Raw genomic sequence first — 22668 nt, 5'->3', positions numbered from 1 at the left:
TTTTCAAAATAACTCAAACAGTTATGAACGGATTTTGATGAAATTTTCGGAAAAGGTTGATAATGACACAAGGAGCAGATAATTAGATTTTGGTAGTGATCCGGATCAACTGTCTCATTTCAGGATTTTTTTTTTTAAAATTGATTGTTTATAATTGCCAAAGGGTGCAAAATGAACTCTAGATGGCGCACTTGCTTTTGCGACCCTCAGAGCCTCTGCGCTGTTGGCCAGAAAGTTCGGCGGAGGCAGCGACGGCTGGTCCGCAGTTGGGGTATGTTTTCATTGTCAAGGAATCTAACAATGGAGATGATATGAATGTAGGGTTGTAATATAGGGTGGAAATTATAATATGGGTGAAATTGAGCTACTTGACGAAGGTCTGTGCTCTCTGGGCGCTGTTCTAGTTCAACAAGAAATTTCAGTCAGAGATAGAAGGCCTCGTGAAGAATGACACAGCAGTCGAAGAACAGTGGGTTCAACTGCTTTGTCAGTTCTTACAAATTGGTGCCCCTCGATTAAGTTCATACTTAGTAAAAAAAAAAAAATCATAAGCCATGTGTGATCGTTATGTGTTGATAATACTGTCGTATGTTATTCAGTGATGCTGTTGTTGTTTTATAGAAAGAATGAAGAGAGAGATGACCAGATTCAGTGATGACCAGACAATCGTGGCGAAAGTATTCTTACATTCATTCTAACCTAGAAATGTTCGCCAGACTGAGTGTCATCTGTTGTGTGTTTGTATTTTAAAGCATCCTCATCGATGGTATTATCATTTCTAACACAAGAGGGCGCAAGAGCTGCATAACATTACGTGTAGTTCTGTGTTCAGTGAGGAGTATGATTCAGAAACTTTATAGGAATAATTGTACGGACTCGATCTCATCGAGTAAATGTGAAATGAATGGCACGTTTATGTTTCAAATAATATATGTTGTTGTCCTGTTCGTGGATCTGAGATCTCTGCTTGTTTACCTGTAAATAGACGAAGAGTAGATTTGATTGCTGTACATACAACCTTATGTTAAGATCTACTCCTGAATGAGATTGACTAATATCGGATTTGTCTTACGATGTAAGTATAATTATGTTTTAGAGGGTTTTGTTTTCTCTTTGATGTTGATTTTTTTTATTTGTTTCTTTGAAGCGGAGTGGTCAAAGTGTGTAATCAAAGACTCGAATCTTAGGCCCTACCTACCGGAGGGGTAACACACGGAGCTTGGGTTTATTGCTTTGAACGCTCAGACAGAGTCTATGTGTGCTGCTCTGTACCGACAAAAGAATGTGTCTCTTAACACAACAACAAGATGACCACTGCAGGATTAACTTTTTTTTTTGTTCTTTCAAAAGGTAGTAAGATCTTTCCTCTTGTTCATGCTTCCGTTTCTTTTTACTTTCAATCCAATGTTAGTGTCAAGTGAGATTAGTTCATAACTGCGTGTTTGTTTGGTTTTTTTTTTTCATTTTCGTTCTTGTTCCCATGGACAATTTCCTTTGAATAGAGAGGAACATACAAAACGCAAATACTTAGGCAGAGCTGTGGATGCTACATGTGGAATATAGAGACATGCAACTCCAACTTACAATGATTTCATCGTCTCATTCCTTTGTTCTAATTTCCGATGCTCAAATTAGAATTACCCTCAAGGTATTGTTCATGACCTAGATACCAGCACATACGCCTTCGAAAATCATCACAGATCAATCGATCAATCAACCAGTAAGTCAATCAATCACTCGGTTAAGTCGAGTAGAACTGATGACGAGATCCATAGATACGTTCTTTCCAGCAGTCTCTATAATTGTCTATCTTGATCTCGGAGATGTTGCGTACTATAGCCATTCAATCAATCAGTCAATCAATCAATCAGTTAAGTCATGTAGAACTGACGAGATCCCTGAATAAGTTCTTTCCAGCATTCTCTATTGTCTTTCATAATCTCAGCGATGTCTTGCGTCTCCAAGAGACCAGTGCCCTTTCTCAGTAAAATTAATGTATACAACGTACATGTTTTATGTCCACCTGAGTCTCCATATTGGTCTCCCTCGGTCCTCGATCACAGAGGAAGTCATAATAATGACATGAAAAAAATTATATTCAACACTTGCCATGCAGGTTAATTGGTCCGTGGTTTTTTAGCAGTATTTCAATCTTGTGACGAAGCATACATTTCATTCAAAGAATGTTCAATATTCAGAAAACGACGACAGATGCCAATTGTGTAATTGCAACTCTTGATGATAAGAACATTAAAACATTCACCAGTTTAAATATCAAAGAAATATCGTGTTTTGTCTACTCTGTATTCTGCCGGCGTGGTCACTTTGAATTTTGAGTTTGAGTGCATGTCTGCATTACTTTTGCTAACATTACACACGAAAGTGGTTAGATATTATACGTAATTTTAAAGATACAACAAGAAGTAATCATACGCAAGCAGCCAACTATCATTTGCATTTTACGTGATAGTGATCTTTGATAAAGAGCTGAAATAGGTATCAGTTGAAAGTGCAGCAGTACGCCATGTGTACTGAAAGTATACATTATTGATATATATTTTGATGGCGTCTTCTTGAACCAAAGGATATTTATATCACGTGGACGCCCGCACACATGAACATGATGCACGTGTCAGGCCGTTAACCCTTTCACGCCCACAACCTTAAAATTGTATACTATAGGTTGGCGATGGCAGTGGCAGGGATAAAGGAGAGGAGAGTGACGCCTATAGGAACACACTGGTTGTGGAGTATACGTAATTTTATAGACTATACGATAGGAAGTAAGCCGTGTATATTATATTTGTAATTTTGTGCCTTTAAGCGCGTGTGTGGGTGTGATGCATGTCTATCGTGTAATTACTATCATGAACCTGTGATCACCCTTAACCTTGTGACGGACCCCCCCCCCCCTTGATTGTAGAGAGTTCTCCTTTGTACATTTGACATATATGAGCTAGGACGTTTTTATGTTTCTAAATGCCCGTATAGTGATACTTTGTATACTGTGAATATGAATGTATCGAGACTATGATTGGAGCATTCATTGGGCAGAAAAAAAAAGAAGGCGAAAACAGCCAAAAGTCAGATGAAAGTCATAATACCATCCCGTGCACCAGAATCGCCCACTTCAACGTGTTTAAAAGAAGCTTAAACCCTTCTTTTCAGTGCTTCGCTTCTTCCCTAAATCACAAAAATATTAAAATCAATTTTGCTATTATTTTTTTTTCAGCGAGTACTCGGAGTCTTATATCTAAATGTCTTGTGTCACCACGGTGTCCCCGATTTAACTTAAAAACAAGGAGAAAAAACAGTTGGGGCTCCTTCAAGAGGATGGGTACGCACAACCTTGGTGAATGCAGCCAGTAGACGATCAAGATCCCAAGTCTGGCCAGCCCTTCATCGAAATAGATTACAGATTTTATCGTCTTAATCGAGACGACCGCACCTTTACTGGCTTCATCGGATCTATATAACGCAGTCAGCCTCGCCTATATATCGAATTCTAAAGAACTGAAGAAAAACCTTTGACTTACGTGAATTTCGACCTACACAATAGAATTACCACCTTTTTTTCGAATATTCATCCGGAGAGATGTTTCACTTAGCCAATTTTTCGACTTGTAAGGGGTGGGGTGGACTAGGTGAGGTTGACTGTGTATCTAGACCCTTTGTATGCGTGTTATAAAGCCCGCATGGTGAGTCTCGAATAGGACTTAAGGGGAAAAAAAACCTGAAAGCTGCTCACAAGACAAATTACGACGTGAATGAATAGATAACTCTTGCAGGTCTCCCTGTTTTTATAAGACGGGCCACCGGCCAGAGACGACAGGTGCAAAAAAGCAGTAAGAATCCATTCGTTCTGTGGGCATACTACAGCGTTCAAGGAAAGTTTGACATGGCGGTGAAGTGGTTTTTAAAGATTGGTATACCTCTACTTGTATTTGTACCATCGTCACAAAGTTCTCTGGATATTGCAGGTAAGCGCCATTTTATTGTCAGCATTCGAAAAAGAAAGAAAGAAAGAGATAATTTGATTGCTGTATAGATATTTACTATGCATTTGATATTATGTTAAGAGTAGAGTCATTCATATGGGCTTTCTTCAAATTAGAGAGTGATGTAAATTGAAATAAAGGGCTATGAGTAATAACGAAAGCACCGTGAAGGACCTTCCGTAGAAGAAGATGACGAGCAGCTGACGAGAAAGGAGAATGAGAGGGAGGAGGAAACACAGTTACAAGGTCTTTCAATTTCGTTGATGATGAGACAATGATTTGTTTATACCAGGGAGATGAGTATACGCTGCTTCGAGAATATACAGTTAATGACTGTAGTATATATAGTCTTAAAAAAAATTATGTTTATGGTGACAAATTAAGTCTTTTTCTATCAGTCGATCTCTCTTCCGCTCCCCAGAAGTATAATGATTTTTTGAAACACTCGATCTTTTTAGTTAGGTTCGTCTCGAAGTGAGACTCAAGTTTACAACTCCACAAAAAGCCAATCCCTGTAGCTGAACGAGAAATTGATCCATCTAGCGCAAAGCGGTATAAAAAGTGTTAAGAAACACAACATTATCTTTGGGACATTGCAAAACGGCGAGAATGTTCACAAAGTACATGAAGTAGTTTTCAGGCTGCGGCTTTGCTTTAAGCTTGAAACACAAACCAAGCCAAAAATAACTACTCCACAATGAGCACTGCCACTAAAGCCCATATTCCATCAACAAAATTATGCTTGTTCTTGTCTACACACCTCGGATTTTTGTAATGGCCAGTGATAGTTCTGCATGCTCTGATCAACTTTGCACACATACAGTATAAACCGCATTGCAACTGCAATCTGGATTTTGTCGTCTTTTGCTGGTCAGATGGGCACTAAGCAGAATTTTCGTGATAATTGAAGGACGTTACTTATTTTTCTCTCTTCTATATATGTCTCTAGTATTCTGAATCAGAAACAGTAAATAAAACTTGATTCAAGACCACCCAGTAACTATTTGACCTAATAAACATTACGTGCTTCCTTTGCAAAATGCAAATGTATTTCTCTTGGAATATGGGGGCGAGTTTACGACATGAGAAAACTTGATAGATATCGATGACTGTCAATAACGCCCGGGAGAAGTAACAAAGAATGATGCGCAGACAAATGACACTGGAAAGTTATAATTCAGCCCTTCTATCCAACCCATCCTCCATTTTGCCCCGACAAAAAAGTGAAGTGATATGAATAAAGAGAAAGGGGAGCGGTAGTAAGATTCAGAGACCAGTGGACTTTAGTAGTAGGTGTTGCGAATCGTGCAATTTCAGTTTCAGTGTAAGTTTCAGTACATTTTATATATCCACTTATATTAAACAAAAATAAGTATGACAATATCAAACAATTTCACAAGTCATGGACATATTATAAACAGGAGTTCTCAGTGCATAATCACATGAATAATGCATATATTTCATGACGACAAATCTTTAAGTATATACAGGTGGAGGAGACCGTTTGTCAATAAGCAAATCGCTTGACTTGGACAACGGCCTCTAAACATTACGGCTTGGAACAATTCTACTTTTGTTTTTTTTTTAACTGAAGGAACAGAACACATACACATATAGAATAAATAAAACTTTCAAGTATTTTAAATGTCATTTGACCGAAAAGGACAATACAAGGTGGAATAAAAAGACCCCAAAAAGATACCCATAATCCCCCCCCCCCCCCAAAAAAAAAAAAACGGGAATAAGTGACAAGAATAAGGACAACCCGAGTAGGAAAAGCAGAGAGAAGAGAAGAGAAGTACAGAGATGAGAAGAAAAGTAAAGGGAAAAAATTAACGTCTTCTACTCCATTTTCTCTCTTCTTACGTGAAAGTACTTTGCAGCATCTGTAATCCACTGATTCCAAGAGTGTTAAAACTATAATACACCAGTGATGCCTTTACAAAAGTGCGCTTATCTCGGTAAGAAGGCTCAAGGATTACGTGGCGCCCTTTGACGCCCCGTTGCGTAAAGTATCACAAATTTCTTTTGTTGGAAGTTTTATATTTAAGGAGTTTGTTGGTGTTGTTTCATTTTTGATTTTTTTTTTGCAAGAAGTAACATGAGACTTGTCATAAGACACGACATGATATCTACGTCTATGAGCAATGATTCTCTTCAGCGTGGAAACATTAATTCACCTACCACATCGCGAAGCGACGTGTAACAGGATCTCACCTGCGTCGTTTATTCTAATTTATTGTCTGGTTCTGATGGGCCGTGGGGAGATGTGACGGATACGACACTGCCAAAATGTTGTCTTGAGTTGTTGGGTTTTTTTTTTTTCACGGTGTATACCTTAAGTCGTACATGAGATGGCTGATGTTTTGATCTCTTTTCTAATCAATGACATGAACTCAATAATGTTATGCATGTTCACCCCTGATGTTCACCGTGTTTTTTCTACTGTGCGTATCAATAAATAAATAAATCAAGATAGATAGATTGTTATAAGTCCACCACATCTCTGGAGACTGTTCGGTAACTTTCTAAAGTTAATGCGGTAGGCTTTCCTTTATTTTTTTCTTTTTATCTCGTCATTCTTGTCTGTCAGCCCAACAAAACCTGAGTGACGGCTTTATAGAAGCTCTAAAGAGAGCAGAGAAGCACTTCTTGAACTTGACACATTTCCAGAGCGAAGCGAGAGCTGATGTCAAGGAGGTGAGAATTTTATCGTCACTTAACACTGATCACCTGCGGCATCACATCGATACGAGTACTTGGAAAAGAACTAATCTGCCCAAGATTCGAGCAGTTGTCAAGGATATTTCCGAGTTTATTTTGTTATATCTGTTGAATCTCACTTGGAGTCATCGTGAGGTTAAGGAATAGAAATGTGATGTCTCTGAAAGAATTAACACAAAATTGTTCTTTACTGATATTAAGCCTACTGTTTCCCATCGGGAGCAGTGATTTAAGAAAATGTTATCGCATTTTGGTGCATACGTGTATATAGGTCAGTTGAATCACAAAAAATCCTAAAGAATTTCGCACTAAAGCCTAACATAAGGAATGAATAATCTTATTATAACTATCGTTAACATTTTGTATATCTAACAATTTTACATTTGTTGTTTCTATACCTAACTATCATTTTAAAATGATTTTGAAGCAGTAAAGGCTGTTTTTTTTTATTCATCTGCAAATGGTAAATAATACCTTTAATCAATAAGGTTTACAGCACCAATCAATGTTAAAGGAAGTCCTATGACTGCTATAACCTATTGAAATCTTTGAGCATACTGAGGTTCAGATTCAAGGAGGAAATGAGTGATTTGTATCTGTAAATGAACAGTATATTCCGAAAGGATGCTTATGTTATCAAATGATGGCGAATTCTTTGTCGTCATGAATTCAGACAACATGATCTGGAAAAAGAGAATTTTGATTCTGACCTTGTTTAATTTACCTTACCTGACTGCCTGAAAGGATGTGAAAATTGCCTTCACTGTCAAATATAACGATTTCGACCACCTGCAATTTAATTCGTTTGCTCTGAACACCAGAGTGTGTGTGTGTACATCGTAGATGTGTGTGCGTGTGGGGGGGGGGTTGTCATTTTTTAAGATACACTGCTACCAAGTCATAATTTGCATCATTATCATTATCATCACCATGCATGGCATCGCCTAGATTGGATCCAACTTTTCTTGCCCGCCTTCTACTTCGCCGACAATACCCACATCAGGTAAGCCCGGATGATGTCTTGAAACTTTTACACTATACAGTCATGATGACATACAGGATTGACGGACCCCCGCAGACACTTTTTGATAATATGTTATGGATAATCATTATAACAATTATATTTCAAACATATATAATATAGAAGAAAGACATTCCTTTGATTGGCCAAAGGTTCTGCCCCGGGATTCTGCTGAGCAAAGGACGGGAGTGGGGGTGGGGGGGGGGGGAGAAGGGAGAGGAGAGAGTTGTCCTGTGACAAGTCCAAGATATATAAGAAACATATAAAAGAAAGAAATTCCTTTGATTTGCCAAAAGTTCTGCCTCGGGATTCTTCCGAGCAAAGGAAGAGGGTGGGAGGGGGAAGAGGAGAGAGTTATCCCATATGACCAGGCAAAGAGCACTCCCCATCCTAACCCCACAACCTGGCAAGGCCCTGACATCACACAGACAAGCGAACGTTTATGGCCCCATTTATTGTCCCCGCCGAACGAGTTCGAGCAGGGGACTATGAAACGGGCTCCGTACGTGTGTGTGTCCGTGTGTGTGTCCGTCCGTGCGTCCGTGTGTCCGTGTGTGCGTCGGTGTTTGATCAAAATCTTCTATTTTTATTTCTCTGTCATTTATCAGCCAATTTTGATTCTGTTTGCTTTATATGATAGCACTACATGGGAGCTTTGAAACTGCTACACAGAATTTCAGTTGTGACCTTTGACCTTGACCTTTGACCCATATTGTACATTTTGCTACAAAATGCTACTTCTTCGCCATTTCTAACCCGATTTCGATTCCGTTTGCTTTATGTGATGGCACTAGTGGAGGGCTTCAAAACTTCTACACAGAATTTTGACCTTTGACTTCTTTGACCTTTGACCTTGATTTTTTGACCTGTATTGTACATTTTGCTACAAAATGCTACTCCTTCGCCATTTCTAACCCGATTTCGATTCCGTTTGCTTTATGTGATGGCACTAGTGAAGGGCTTCAAAACTTCTACACAGAATTTTGACCTTTGACTTCTTTGACCTTTGACCTTGATTTTTGACCTATATTGTACATTGGCTACAAAATGCTACTCCTTCGCCATTTCTAACCCGATTTCGATTCCGTTTGCTTTATGTGATGGCACTCGATGAGGGCTTCAAAACTCCTACACAGAATTTTGACCTTTGACTCCTTTGACCTTTGACCTTGATTTTTTACCGATGTTATACATTTTGCTACAAAATGCTACTCCTTCGCCATTTCTAACCCAATTTCGATTCCGTTTGCTTTATGTGATGGCACTAGGTGAGGGCTTCAAAACTTCTACACGGAATTTAGACCTTTGACCTTGATTTTTCACCTGTATTGTACATTTTGCTACAAAATGCTACTTCCGCCGGGGACATATATTACGCACCGCGTAATTTCTACTTTTCCTTGTTATAATTATTATGACATCAATTACGATAATGACTTTCAGTAGTGTCCGATGGAGTAGGCCTATATTCATTCAGACTTTAGACTTACATCGTAACAGACTCATAAAAAGATATAAGTACTCTGTAACGCATGTTTTCCCATTAATATATACGCGATTTTGCAGAGAACAGAAGATGGTAGAATATTCTGACTAACGCAGATCAAAATGTCAACATTCATGACAACTTCTGGGCCCCGTTGCTAGACGAACTCGAGTTGCTTGTACTAGTATACGCGAAGTGTCTTGCAACGGGGCCCAGGTATATGTCATAGCCATCAAATCATTACAGTACTGCGAAACTTATGTAGGCCCTCTTCATTGCCAGGGAGCAATTTGAAAGTAAACGAATAGTTTCACATTTTAATTCACATAAACATGATTTAATGAAATTTTAGCAGAATTTACGTAAAACTGATTCACAATTATCATGATAAGCAAACTTCCAAAATTGTGAATCAGTTTATGAACGGGATTGAACAACCTGGCTGCTATCTGTGATATCATTAAATATTATTTTAATGGAAATATTCGTTCTAACTTTCGTTCATTTTGACAGAATAATTTAAAAAAAAGATATAGTATATTTCTATATTAATCACATTATATCTATGTTCATATTTACATTTATATATTGCACTAGAGGAGTTAATGGCTTCTTATCTGCAAAGTGCCATAATCCGATGCTACACTGATTGGTGTCTTTATATATGCTTGCTTTTATGTTACAACCACACACCATTCAGTGCATCTCTTGAGACCTGGTGACATCAAAGTGGTAGCGGCGATGGGTGATTCACTTACGGTTGGTATCTCCGTTTCGAATGTTTCCGAACTTTTGTCTTTCTTCTGGGTATTGTCATTATACTGTTTTCCCCTTTAAACTTTACTCAGACTGTTCCACTGACATCACGAAATGATGTAACCTTCTTATCAAGTGATGACGAAACATTGATTTGTCAAAACGTATAAAGAACAAAAAACAAAACAAAACAAATCAAAAATTTTATAACGAATCATCCGATTTTCTTCAAACTTCACTGATGTGTTCTTGATATTAACTGAATCCACACCTAACAATCCTGAATTTCTTCTTCCTCCTAATATTGATCCATTGCCTCAGGCTGGTTACGCCGCAAAAGCTTCTACCTTCCAACTGGTGTATTGGGAATATCCTGGTGTTTCTGCGAGGTAAGCCGCGCTAAATCTCGAAGAAAAGAATAGCACAAATTGACCTACATTGTGTATAGTAGCTCACCATTTTCGTTACACTATAGTGGCAGCGGTGAGATGCCAACTTGAACACGTAGGGAGTGGGTCTCGAATATAGCAACTGCTTGAACTTGACACACGTCAATCCCTTTTTACACAAATCTACCTTTTCATTTTGTTCTGATTCTTTCATCTATCTATCTACTTTTTTATCTACCTATATATCAGTCAATTTATTTTTGTACACTGTATGATAAATACACATATATATATGAATACATATATATGTGTGTGTGTGTGTGTGTCTTTCTGTTTATCTATCTATGATCTATATCAATATTTACAGAAAAATACACATTGACATGTATGTGTAGGTAGGCTTATGTGTGTGTGCGTGTGTGTGTTTGTCTGTCAGTCTACCTGTCTGAACGTATTATACGTATGATGTATCAGAAATTAGATGGGCTCAGAAGTAAGCATGCACACAACGAACCTTTGGACAAAACGTAAGTTCGCTCTATGCATTATGATGGGGTGATATGTAGATAATTATGAATAATATTTAATAACTAAATATATATGAGTGAAACCCATAGCTGTGGTTGCTGCAAGTGCAAATAGTTATGCTAACTTGTGTATGATAAGACATAATCTCTCTTTCTCTCTATCTCTCTCCCTCCCTTCCATCCCAGCATTGGAGGTAACAAAAATCTCGAAGAAGTCATTACACTACCAAGTAAGTGTGATCGATATTATTTTATCTGAGAGTTTTTGTCGTCCTCGCTTGACTCATTGTTAAAAAGTGCACCAGTGCATTTATGCGGTAACCAGAAGACCGGTCAACTGATTTTCATTTGAGTGCAGATATCAAAATAACAAAAATTATTTGTCGGGCTTGTTTTGTAGAGAACAAAAGAGTATGGATCTTTCGCATTCTCTGACAAATCATATCAGGTGACATAAAGTACATGTATCTCACTTGGCATGGATATTTCTGTAGACATGTTATGCATTATCTATATACGTAAACGTCTTCATGCTTCTTAAAATCCAATCTGTTGTTGGATTCTTTTACTCGATATATACTATAAGCATTTGCCACACTTTTTGGACTGAATCTTCTCGAAATAGATACTACTTACTTTGCTGTTTCTGTAATACGTCATTTATTCCCTTCCCCACTAATTAATGTTGAATGTAATGAGTGCACATGAGGATGGTTAATCTAAGTTATATTCGTAATAATGTGAGTAAAGCGTCTATGACAAAAACAACAACAATTGAGTTATTCACAATACATGACATACAGACGTCAGTATGTTTTTTTTATCACCTAATCCAGCAGTTTCAAACGTGGGAAGAATATCGTCCCATCAAAATTGCCTCTTCCAATGCCTTCTCAACTCTCTTCAGATATTTTCAGAAAGTACAACAGCGACATCTACGGTTTCTCCACTGGGCGGTCAAGGGTCTATACCCATCCTAGCAATAAAAAATTCAATGTTGCAAAATCCGGCGCGGTAGCAAGGTTAGTAGAACATGATAATTGAATAATAATATATAGTATAAATTTTCATTGGCAAAAGGAATATACCTGATGCTACTTTACAGTAGAAAAGATATAATTTATCATGTGTCATGTCTATATTTGCATGGTTGTTCTGTCTCTTTGATATGAAAGTGATCCCATGAATGACCGGCCAAGATTTTCAGAAAACATCACAAAAAAAAAAAAAAAAAAAAATGCCCTCCGGTTATTGTTGGCTAGTGTTTTTATTTTCTTTCTTTCTTTTCTGCGAGTTCGATCCATATTTCTTACTATCTGGTGCTATTTTAGCTGACAGTGATTTCATGAAGTTCAAATTATTTGTATACTACGTAATGTATAGGTGCAATGTTGGAAAGATCCCTCTGTCCGGAGGATACTTTTATTCATTTTTTTTTTTGACGTTATCGCTCTCCTCCGGAAACATGGTGTGAACACAATCCTTTTAAAGGACAGCTAATATCATGTATAAAGGCTTACCAAACGTGGACATAAGGATTCACCATGTTCCAAGAACACATTCTCTTGGAAAAAAACATCAAAAGTAAAACAAAAGTGTCTTTAAATCAATGTCAGATCTAAGCAAAGAATCGTTGATTTTGCAGCTTCTGCTATCTGTTTATTCCCGATTATTATGTGGGTTCAGAGGATGCAGAAATATTAGCAGAACTCCAATAAAGTTTGAGATATTTATGATAGATTATTTCATGGACATTGTGACGGTTTATTTTGTGTCGTAAGCTCCAATTCAATTCAGTTCAATTCAAATTCTATTTCATTTCTCGAAAAGAACATAGACATTTAACTGTCTTTGGTAGCAGCTGACAACACGTTGTCATGAGAACAGAAGTGATAAAGACGAAATAACAATACGCAAGCATCGAAAAATGGAGGGGCCCACTAAAAAGACAAAGCTTGTAGAATGTGGGCCCCTCATACCTGGGCCATCTTCCTATAGTCAATCTCTGCTTATGAAGATGGTCGCCTGCATTTCCAATTATGTACATTTTTTCTTTCTCAAAACTAAATTCGAAGCTTTCTTCTCATTACAGTATACCTTTAAGTTGACATTGCTCTATACATTTGTTCTCTTTGTATGCTTCCTTAATGATAGAACTCCAAAGTGTGCATTAATGCATTGGAGTAATTCATACAAATCATGACATTTTGTTAAATTCTGTTGTATATTGTACTGAACTTAAATGGAATGCAAAAATAAGCCATTCTGAACCAAACTAAATATCGAATTATCCATTATTGATTTTATAAACAAGTTGCTGATTAAAAATGCAGAAAAAACGTGTGCTGTCATTTGCTGGATATAGGCTATACAAAAATACTTGATGTTACAATAGGGGAATTAGAGGAAGTATAAAGAGAATTCCACATATTTTAATTTTTCTAGCACATGACTTGCCTCTCTCTCTCTCTGAAGGCAGGGGTAATAAAGATGTTTTCCTTAACGAATTATGTCAACGTCCTTTTCATTGAGACGTCAATTTGTGGATTTTTTTTTTACCATTAATATTTTCTTTGTATCTTACCATGTTCTCCTACTTTGCCATCACTAACTGTTGTTAACTTCTTTGCCAGCTTTGACGGCACATGGATTTAACGAAAACTTGAAAATAATTACGCATAACTATTGAAATGATAGCCAGGTTTTTCTCAAACTTCCCTGATGTATTTTTCCAATATCATTTCTGCATTCATATATACATGTTCAGGGTCAACTCCCTATTAAATAACACCTATGGCTACTCTTTGACATCGTTTTCCACAGAGACGTACAGAAGCAGGCGAGAGAACTTGTCACGATGATGAAAGCTGACAATTCGGTGAACTTCGAGAAGGACTGGAAGTTCATCACGCTCTTCATTGGGGGCAACGATCTTTGTAGTGGTTGCATTTCATCGTACGAAAATACAGCGGAGGAATTCGTCCAGGACGTGGAGAGCGCCATCCAAACGATTCATGATGAGGTAAATATTATATATATACATCATATATATTATATATATAGTATTACATGTATAGAGAACAAAGAGGTTGGTTACAGGTCATTACTAATAGAGCTAGAGGAGACTACGTAACATGTTGTGTGGACATAGAGCTTCGTGCGCTATTTTGTAAAGAGGCATCCATATAAGAGCTTGCACGGCGCTATCTGTGATACAGACATATGAACTTTTCGGGGATTGGAGGTGGGGGGGGATTAAAAAAAGAGCATGTAATAAAATGCTATTCAACGGTGGGTCCCACCTTTTATGAGGGCACTTTGTTTTTCATTTATTTTTAGATATCTCAGCCATTTGTAAACCGATTTTCATCAAATAAACTTTTGATTTATCTCAGAATGGTATGCTCTTTAATATTCATATAAGTGGTTGGTAATTATCACGCAAAGACTTAGAATCTCAACTCCCATCTCAACCAAAATTATACCATCCCATTAGACCTTTCTCACCCATTTCTCTTTTTAACACAGGTTCCGCGAACATTTCTCAACGTGCTCACTGTTCCACTCGTCAGCACGTTGTCAGAACTCAGGGGTCCCTACACCTGTAACATCATGACAGGGTTAGTCTCGTCGAGGGTTATGAATCACCTAAGAATGTCGTATATTTCAATCATTGCTCATTTACATCATCCAAAGGGATATTTGATTATGTCGGACTGGTCTATTTATCATCTTAGTACATTTTGTACTACGTGACTATTGATATTTGCATGTGTGTAGGTCCACGGCTACAGCTTCCAGTAATAGATCCCCACTTGCCATGCTTGCTGCTCGCCCAAGGCCACAGGACTTGGGTCCCATGGCAGCAACAACACTCTTCACTCAGATATCCCAAATCCTAGAGAGATTGGCTGAGCATTTTGAGAATGTCCTCAACAGGGCATCGCACATTCATGAAGAAGTCATCGCAAGACTACCAAAGGTGGACATCACCTTGGCGCTAGACAACCCCTCCATCTTATGTCCACGCGCTAGACAACCCACCCATGCTGCCTGAAGTAGACAAAGCCATAGACCAACTGATGTAGAGAGGTAAAGCCCCTTAAAGATTGCATTCGATCCAGTCGAGGTCTACAAGCATGGTGGCCCCCAGACGTGTGACAAGCTACCAATGCTCTTCAAGGCCATGAGAACACAAGGAGTCATCCCGCACGAATTAAAAACGTCTCCATTATTCACCTCATACATGAGGAAGTCATGTGGCAACGACAGAGGGATATCAATCCTTTGCATTGAAGGAAAATCAACAAGGTTACAAATTCAAAAAATTCAAACAACTTCGATTTTTGTGAGACTTTTTCTAGTCTTCAGGAGGTCCTGGAGACGACTCCGCGACGTCTCTGAGATGTGCTGGAGGCCAATAGGACGGAGAAGACGTTGCGGCGACGATGCGACGACGACTCCGCGACGCTATTGGAAACACTTTAGAGGCCACGTGACTATTGCTAAGAGCGTACGTGCTGGCACCGGGTCGCCTCCACTCGTGGTCCAAGTCACGTACATCCCGGTCCAGGGTCCAGGTCTTCATAACGTGGTCTTGTTCCCACTATTGATGCTGCTCCTTGTACTGGCTTTGAAGAGGCCCCATCTGTTTAATTTGCTATGGGACAGCTTCAACCCCAGAAGAGTACTATTCCCTCCATCATGCTACCCAGTGGTAGTGGGGCAGGACGGACATGAAGAAGGAGGATGAAGCAGTTGTAGCAGCTTCAGCACAGTTTGACGACGTAGGCTGCAGGAGAGCACTCTACCGCTGCTTACCAACTGTCATGCCCAATAATGATTATGTATGTGTGTTGTTGTAGATATGTACGTGTTTCTGTGCGTCATATGTTTTTTTAAGATAATTTACTGACACTACGTTTTCACTTCATTATGTTTTCTTGCTCCCGCCATTTTCTCTCTGTCTATCTCGTGAGTCACAACAGATTGTCTTGCAGTTGCATCTTGGGAGGCCCGGAGGCAGAAAAGCTCTTGTACCTCAAGACCAAGGAATATCAGGTAATATTCTCTGACACCAAGCTTCCACATCATTACCTTGTTATAGATATATATATATATATATATATATATATATATATATATATTTGCGTGGCGAGGAAAAGGAAACATGAGCAACAAGGATCCATTGTTCGGCTTTGTTTCTGACCCACCGCGAAGTCAGTTCCTGATAACGACATTCCAACAAGGTGCTGCCGTGCATGATTGTATACATGCCAAGCAACATATAGGCATAATAGCTTAAGGAATGACAAGTCATATATATATATATATATATATATATATATATATATATATACTCTTTTCTCATTTCAATATTATATAGGATTTGCTTCGGACGACAATTCAGAGTGGTAAATACGACGACAAAGAAGACTTCGCCGCAGTTTACCAGCCATTTTTTGAGAACTCTGTCCCACCTCTATCACCGGTGAGTAAAAATTTCTCCCTCTCCATATCCCCCTTTTCTCTGTCTGTCTGTCTGTCTGTCTGTCTCTCTCTCTCTCTCTCTCTCTCTCACTCTTCTCTTCCTCTGTATTTTACATACATGCAATGCATCGTTTTTAGACAAGATATTTTCCCCACAATATTCCGCCTGACCAAGGTGTAGAATAATGGGTAGCTAGCAAACATGACATTGCTGGTGAAAAAAAAGTCTATCATGTGGTGTCTGTTTAGCCATTAAAATTATTTCATTCTTTGGTTGCCAATTCATGCATGGTGTGATTCTATCATAAAGATCTGCTGGCCGGTGTGGTATTAATAGTTTACTAGTAGTCGACTAAATGCATACCACACCGATGCCTGCCAACAGATCCTTAGAATCGCGCCATCTATTGATGATCCAAAAAAGATGAATTATGGCTATTAACAAAAAGTCGCATGCTAGCGATCCCATCATGCATTGCCAGTACTCATAGAGAGGCTCCCCTGGATAAATATGACCACTTTTCTCATTATTGGTAAGCCTATTGTTGTCATTAAGAGTAAACATAGCGAACCTTATAGGAATAACGCTACAATGTTCGAATTAAAAAAAAAACTTTTCATTTTCAGGTTTAACGAACCTTCAGAATAACGAACCGTCCGAACAACGCCACAAAATGTCTGAATTGCAAAGCTTATCTCATTTTCGATGTAGCACACCTTCGGAATAACGAGCATCACCCGATTTCTCCACGCCTTTATTCCGACGTTTCGTACTAAGGGTGGGATTTCACGGAGCACGCGAACGATTTGCGAAGGACGCGAATGACAAAATCCGACATTCGGAAAAGTTTTTCTCCGAATGTTTTCCGACAATGAAGCCGAAAACTATTCTTGCGCAATTTGTGCGAAGTTCCCACGACGTATGTGCGAATGTCGTGTGTATCATTGCTAAAGTACAGCATGTTACGTACACGAAGAACACGCGACGGAAATGCGAACAACGAAAAATTTTCAATAATCATGGGAGAAAATGTACCCAAGGAGAGGTGGAAGCTGTCTTGAGTTGAATTTTTTTCTTTCCTCTATTTCTCTTTTCTTTTTCTCTCATTGTTTTATTGTGTGCTTGCCTATATTTTTTTCCTAGGACGTATCTCCCTATAGTAAAGCATATGATCTTTTTTTTTTTTTTTTTTGCAGTTCTTCCAACACATAATCTCTATACACACTTCAAATAAAATTGTACATACTTTAGATTAATTTTAACTGTATTCTGCGATTTTTTTTTTTGTATATCAAACATTTCTTTCTCTTTGCTAGTCTTTAATTTCTTTTGTTACTATAGTTGTTAATAATTGTTTGATGTTTAGGTGTATGCTACGATTTTTATTTGTAGAAAACGTATCGGTCATACATCCCCCAAACGTGCGCTAAACGTTCGCGAGAATGTCTCAAAAGGTACGCGAACAGTTTGCGATTACGTCGTAAAATGATCGGAAAAACTTCGCAGATTTCGCGTAACATACGCGAGACATTCTCCAAAGTTTCGGAGTCTGTTTGGGGTTTCACGAACATTTTGCGAACATCGCGCGTGTCTTGCGAAGGTCTTGCGCATGTGACGAGGCTTTAAAGACACTTTCGAGAACAATTCACGAGCAAATCACGACCAAGTGTGCGGAAAAGGTTCGCAGAAAATTTCAAAGTTTTTTGAAATTCTCGCCGAAGTAAAAACGACATTCGCGAACAATTGACGACGCTTCCGAACCCTCACGTTCGTTTGGCGATCTTTTGCAGACCAAAATGCGAATGCTGGATTTTGCCATTCGCGTCCTTCGCAAATCGTTCGCGTGCTCCGTGAAATCCCACCCTAACCTCGCGTCCTTCGCAAATCGTTCGCGTGCTCCGTGAAATCCCACCCTAAGGGTGGGATTTCACGGAGCACGCGAACGATTTGCGAAGGACGCGAATGGTAAATTCCAGCATTCGTATTTTAGTCTGCAAAAGATCGCCAAACGAACGTGATGGTTCGGAAGCGTCGTCAATTGTTCGCGAATGTCGTTTTTACTTCGGCGAGAATTTCAAAAAAGTTTGAAATTTTTTGCGAACCTTTTCCGCACGCTTGGTCGTGATTTGCTCGTGAATTGTTCTCGAAAGTGTCTTCAAAGCCTCGTCATATCCTTGTCATACTGTACGTATAATGTTTGTATTTTTAATCAATGTGTGGACCCCTCTGAAAACCAGCCTTTGGCTGACGAGGGTGTTCCACCCCATGAGTGGAAAATAAAAATTGAATTGAATTGAATTGAATTGAGTCATATGCGCAAGACCTTCGCAAGACACGCGCGATGTTCGCAAAATGTTCGTGAAACCCCAAACAGACTCCGAAACTTTGGAGAATGTCTCGCGTATGTTACGCAAAATCTGCGAAGTTTTTCCGATCATTTTACGACGTAATCGCAAACTGTTCGCGTACCTTTTGAGATATTCTCGCGAACGTTTAGCGCACGTTTGGTGGATGTATGACCTATACGTTTTCTAGAAATAAAAATCGTAGCATACATCTAAACATCAAACAATTATTAACAACTACAGGAACAAAAGAAATTAAAGACTAGCAAAGAGAAAGAAATGTTTGATATACACAAAAAAAACCCGCAGAATACACTTAATATTAATCTAAAGTATGCAAAATTTCATTTGAACTATAGAGATTATGTGTTGGAGGAACTGCAAAAAAAAAAAAAAAAAATCAAATGCTTTACTAGTGGAGATAGGTCCTAGGGAAAAAATGTAGGCAAGCACACGATAGAAAATGAGAGAAAAAAGAAAGGAGAAATAGAGGAAAGAAAAAAAAATCAACTCAAGACAGCTTCCACCTCTCCTTGGGTACATTTTATCCCATGATTATTGAAAAATTGTCGTTGTTCGCATTTCCGTCGCGTGTTCTTCGTGTACGTAACATGCTGTACTTTAGTAATGATACACACGACATTCGCACATACGTCGTGGAAACTTCGCACAAATTGCGCAAGAATAGTTTTCGGCTTCATTGTCGGAACGCATTCGGAGAAAAACTTTTTCCGAATGTTGGATTTTGTCATTCGCGTCCTTCGCAAATCGTTCGCGTGCTCCGTGAAATCCCACCCTAAGACGTATTTTAATGTCGCACGGTGCTAGACTATCCTGAGGTTTGCCGAAAAGGTAATATCGAGCGCATGCTGGGTGCATTTCAGGTATTGAAGTGCTATGATAGCATGCAGGTGGATGGAAATGCTCCTAGCTACTTGGAGGAAATGTGCCCACTTTGACTGCTAAACTAGCCTACCGTTAAGAAATGATTTCGAGTTGACTGACGGCTTTAAACGTTTTATTCCTGTAAAGTGAAATGCTTAATGTGACGATTGTATCCCTCTAAATAAACCCCCTCAATCACAATAGCTCTAATAGGATTCAGTACACATTGCGTCTTTCAATCTTAATCATTCCTCGATTTCCTCCATATTATTTACGGTTCCCTTGGCAACGTTGCGGCATTCAGGACGGTAGTGTAGACAGATCTTACTTTGCGCCGGACTGTTTTCACTTCAGCCAGAAGGGGCATTCGGCCCAAGCCATCGTCAACTGGAACTCCTTGGTAAATATGCTGGTTTTATTTTCTCAGTGCTGTGCGAGGATAACATATCAATAATTCCTAAGCAGTAACATTTCAGTAATATGCTTAATATTAATAACAAGCAGTTGCATGTGTGTGTGTGTGTGTGTGTGTGTGTGTGTGTGTGTGTGTGTAGCTAGAACCCTTCAAAATAATTCAATGCCCTATTGTTTTCGTTATTTGAACTACAAGTCATTCACAAGTGTATAGTTACTTAGACAAAATATTCATGTCGAATATGATGAAAATTCATTATCAAATCGCTGAAGGCGGATGAACACACACACACACACACACACACACACACACACACACTCAGACGATCATGTGGTGCACACTAATGGTAAAATATTTGCAGAATATTGTCAATCATTAGAGTAAGACTCACAGCCGTTATTTTATACGTTGCAATATAAAGTTCCAAACAAAGTACATGCTGTAATTGTGAGGTGATTTTCTTTCTCACTTATAGTACATTGTAATTGCAGCGACCAAGCGGAAGGGGCTGCGGGATACCCCTTTCCGCACAAGGGACTTTTTTTAAAGATTTGAAATCTAACGATCTGGTGCGCGCTTTTGGTGGAATATTTGGAAAACATTCAATCAGAAAAAGTAAGACGATGCTTTGGTTAAAATATATGCAAGTTAAATGATAAAAGCGGCAATATACATTCTTTAATTGTTTTATGATTTTTCCATTTACCGAATACATTATTTGAAAATGTATACATGATAATTACGTATGCACAGAAATTGGAGGAGAGATGTGGGAGTATATCTAATCCCAGTGTCCTTCCATTCCTTTGGTAGAATATTTGCAAAATTGTCAATGAAAACAGTGAGATGATACATTGTGTCTACGTTGCAAGAATGAGCCCCATGCAGAACAAACTACATTCGCTATTTTTAGTGATCTTCTTACTGATCGATTAAAAAAAAAAGAATGATGATCAAGCGCCTGCAGCGAACAAGCAGGAGGAGGATGTGGGAGGGGGATACTGCATGCATCTGTAACCTCTTGCTTCGTACTATAATGTGCGTCTTCATTAAGTCTATGGAGGCAGATAGCGTTCACTGGCAATGACAGAGTAAACGAAAGTGAATGAAATGGTGACAGATCATGAAATGCTATGTATAGGTCCTATTTTCAAAATAGGATAACGGGAATGTAATAAGGAAATTGAAATGAAAAATATGTATTCTGTGGCGTGATTTTCTTATTTACTGATGAAATCATTTGAAAATTTACAAAATCCGACTCTAAAGAAAAGGGGATATGAAAACCCTCCCCCTCATCTCCGTCCATACGGCAACGGTCGACTTTGGGTCCTACTGGCTCTCATCGTAATAGTTTCGAAGAAACTATTGATCGCAATCTTAAACGTTCAAGATGATTAAATAAGCTATAAAACGTATGTTGTTATGAATATGCAAAGTAGGCTCACTTATCACAATCCTTTACCACTTTGCAGTTTCAGCCAGTTGGCTCCAAATCTCCGGCCTACTCTCCAGGAGAAACGCTAGATTGTCCGTCAACGGTAAGACCCTCTTCTTGACCCTCTGTGTTCTTCTCCAGAAAAAAAAAAGTCAGAAAATGCAGTTCGGGAATATAACTTTTTTTTTAATATGATACGGGCTTTGTATTTTCCAGTGTATCAAATATTTTACAATTACTACTACTTCTTTGAATGTTCTTATTGCTTGATCAAGCAATCATCAGTGTCCCAACGCAGAAGCATTTTGATTTCCAATCTCTTTTAAGTTTGTAAAATCAATGTTAATGTAGATGAACACCAGAAGATAAGACAATAAACGACATGGGCTTATGAGTCTAATAGACAAATATCAAAACAAGAACATTCCAAGAATCCTGGTTACACTGGTTCTTGGCGATACTGTGCTATTATGAAACATCTTAAGGAATCTTAAAATATTATCATTATTCATATCTTTCCAGGACTTCCCCTTCATGTATACCAACGTGAACAGCCGACCAGGATTCCTGTGGCAGCCATTCAATCGTTCCTCTCCAGCGTGGAAGTGAGAGGTTTGATGGACAATCCCCATGGTGTTTTGAGCTCTCGGGACGTTTATCTTATTAAGTATTCATTACACAAATTCAAAATCCTTGTGTAAGTTGAGACAGGTATATACAATTGTTCCTCTTCCGTATAGTCAGAGGTGATTGAAATGGTCATATGTGAAAAAAAAATAAAAAGATAATAATGTAAGAAGTTTGAAGCCATTATTTGAATTACTATCCCGTTGTTCAGAGCGATAACAATATCAAGTGCTGTTATCGTCTCAACTCATATAATTATTTTGTACGATGACCTGCAATATAGCTTGCGCAGATGAGTATGGCCCCCACTTTGTTGGAGAATCGATTGAGGTGAAAGGGGAGCTGGTAGTACACAGTGGTTCCCATTTGCATTCAACAACCAACTGTACAGGAGCCTTGAAGGAACATCGCAGTACATTTATATCATCGCGAAATTGAAGTCTTACACAGATCTAGAACAAAATATCTGACGTTCGGGGAACAAGAAGTAAAGGAATATGCTTACTCATGTAGATATTTTCTGTACTCTATTTTGTGAACTACTACATTTATTTTCAACTAAGTCG

General features: G+C 38.6%; 1 protein-coding gene across 1 annotated transcript; it reads left to right on the top strand.

Annotated features, from left to right (window-relative positions):
• Positions 1–7652: 7652 nt before the first annotated feature.
• Positions 7653–22084, top strand: LOC139718216 (phospholipase B1, membrane-associated-like). Its single transcript, XM_071629695.1, is given in 12 exon segments — positions 7653–7725; positions 9930–9988; positions 10307–10374; positions 11088–11131; positions 11809–11923; positions 13725–13923; positions 14430–14521; positions 15890–15962; positions 16288–16392; positions 19927–20022; positions 21513–21578; positions 21998–22084. Coding segments are annotated over 12 exon segments (1077 nt in total).
• Positions 22085–22668: the final 584 nt, after the last annotated feature.

This window comes from Diadema antillarum, unplaced genomic scaffold, assembly GCF_040938485.1.
Source record: "Diadema antillarum isolate AM-2024a unplaced genomic scaffold, OU_Dant_1.0 scf00000091, whole genome shotgun sequence".
Classification (NCBI taxonomy): domain Eukaryota; kingdom Metazoa; phylum Echinodermata; class Echinoidea; order Diadematoida; family Diadematidae; genus Diadema; species Diadema antillarum.
This window is presented reverse-complemented; position numbering and strand designations above follow the sequence as displayed.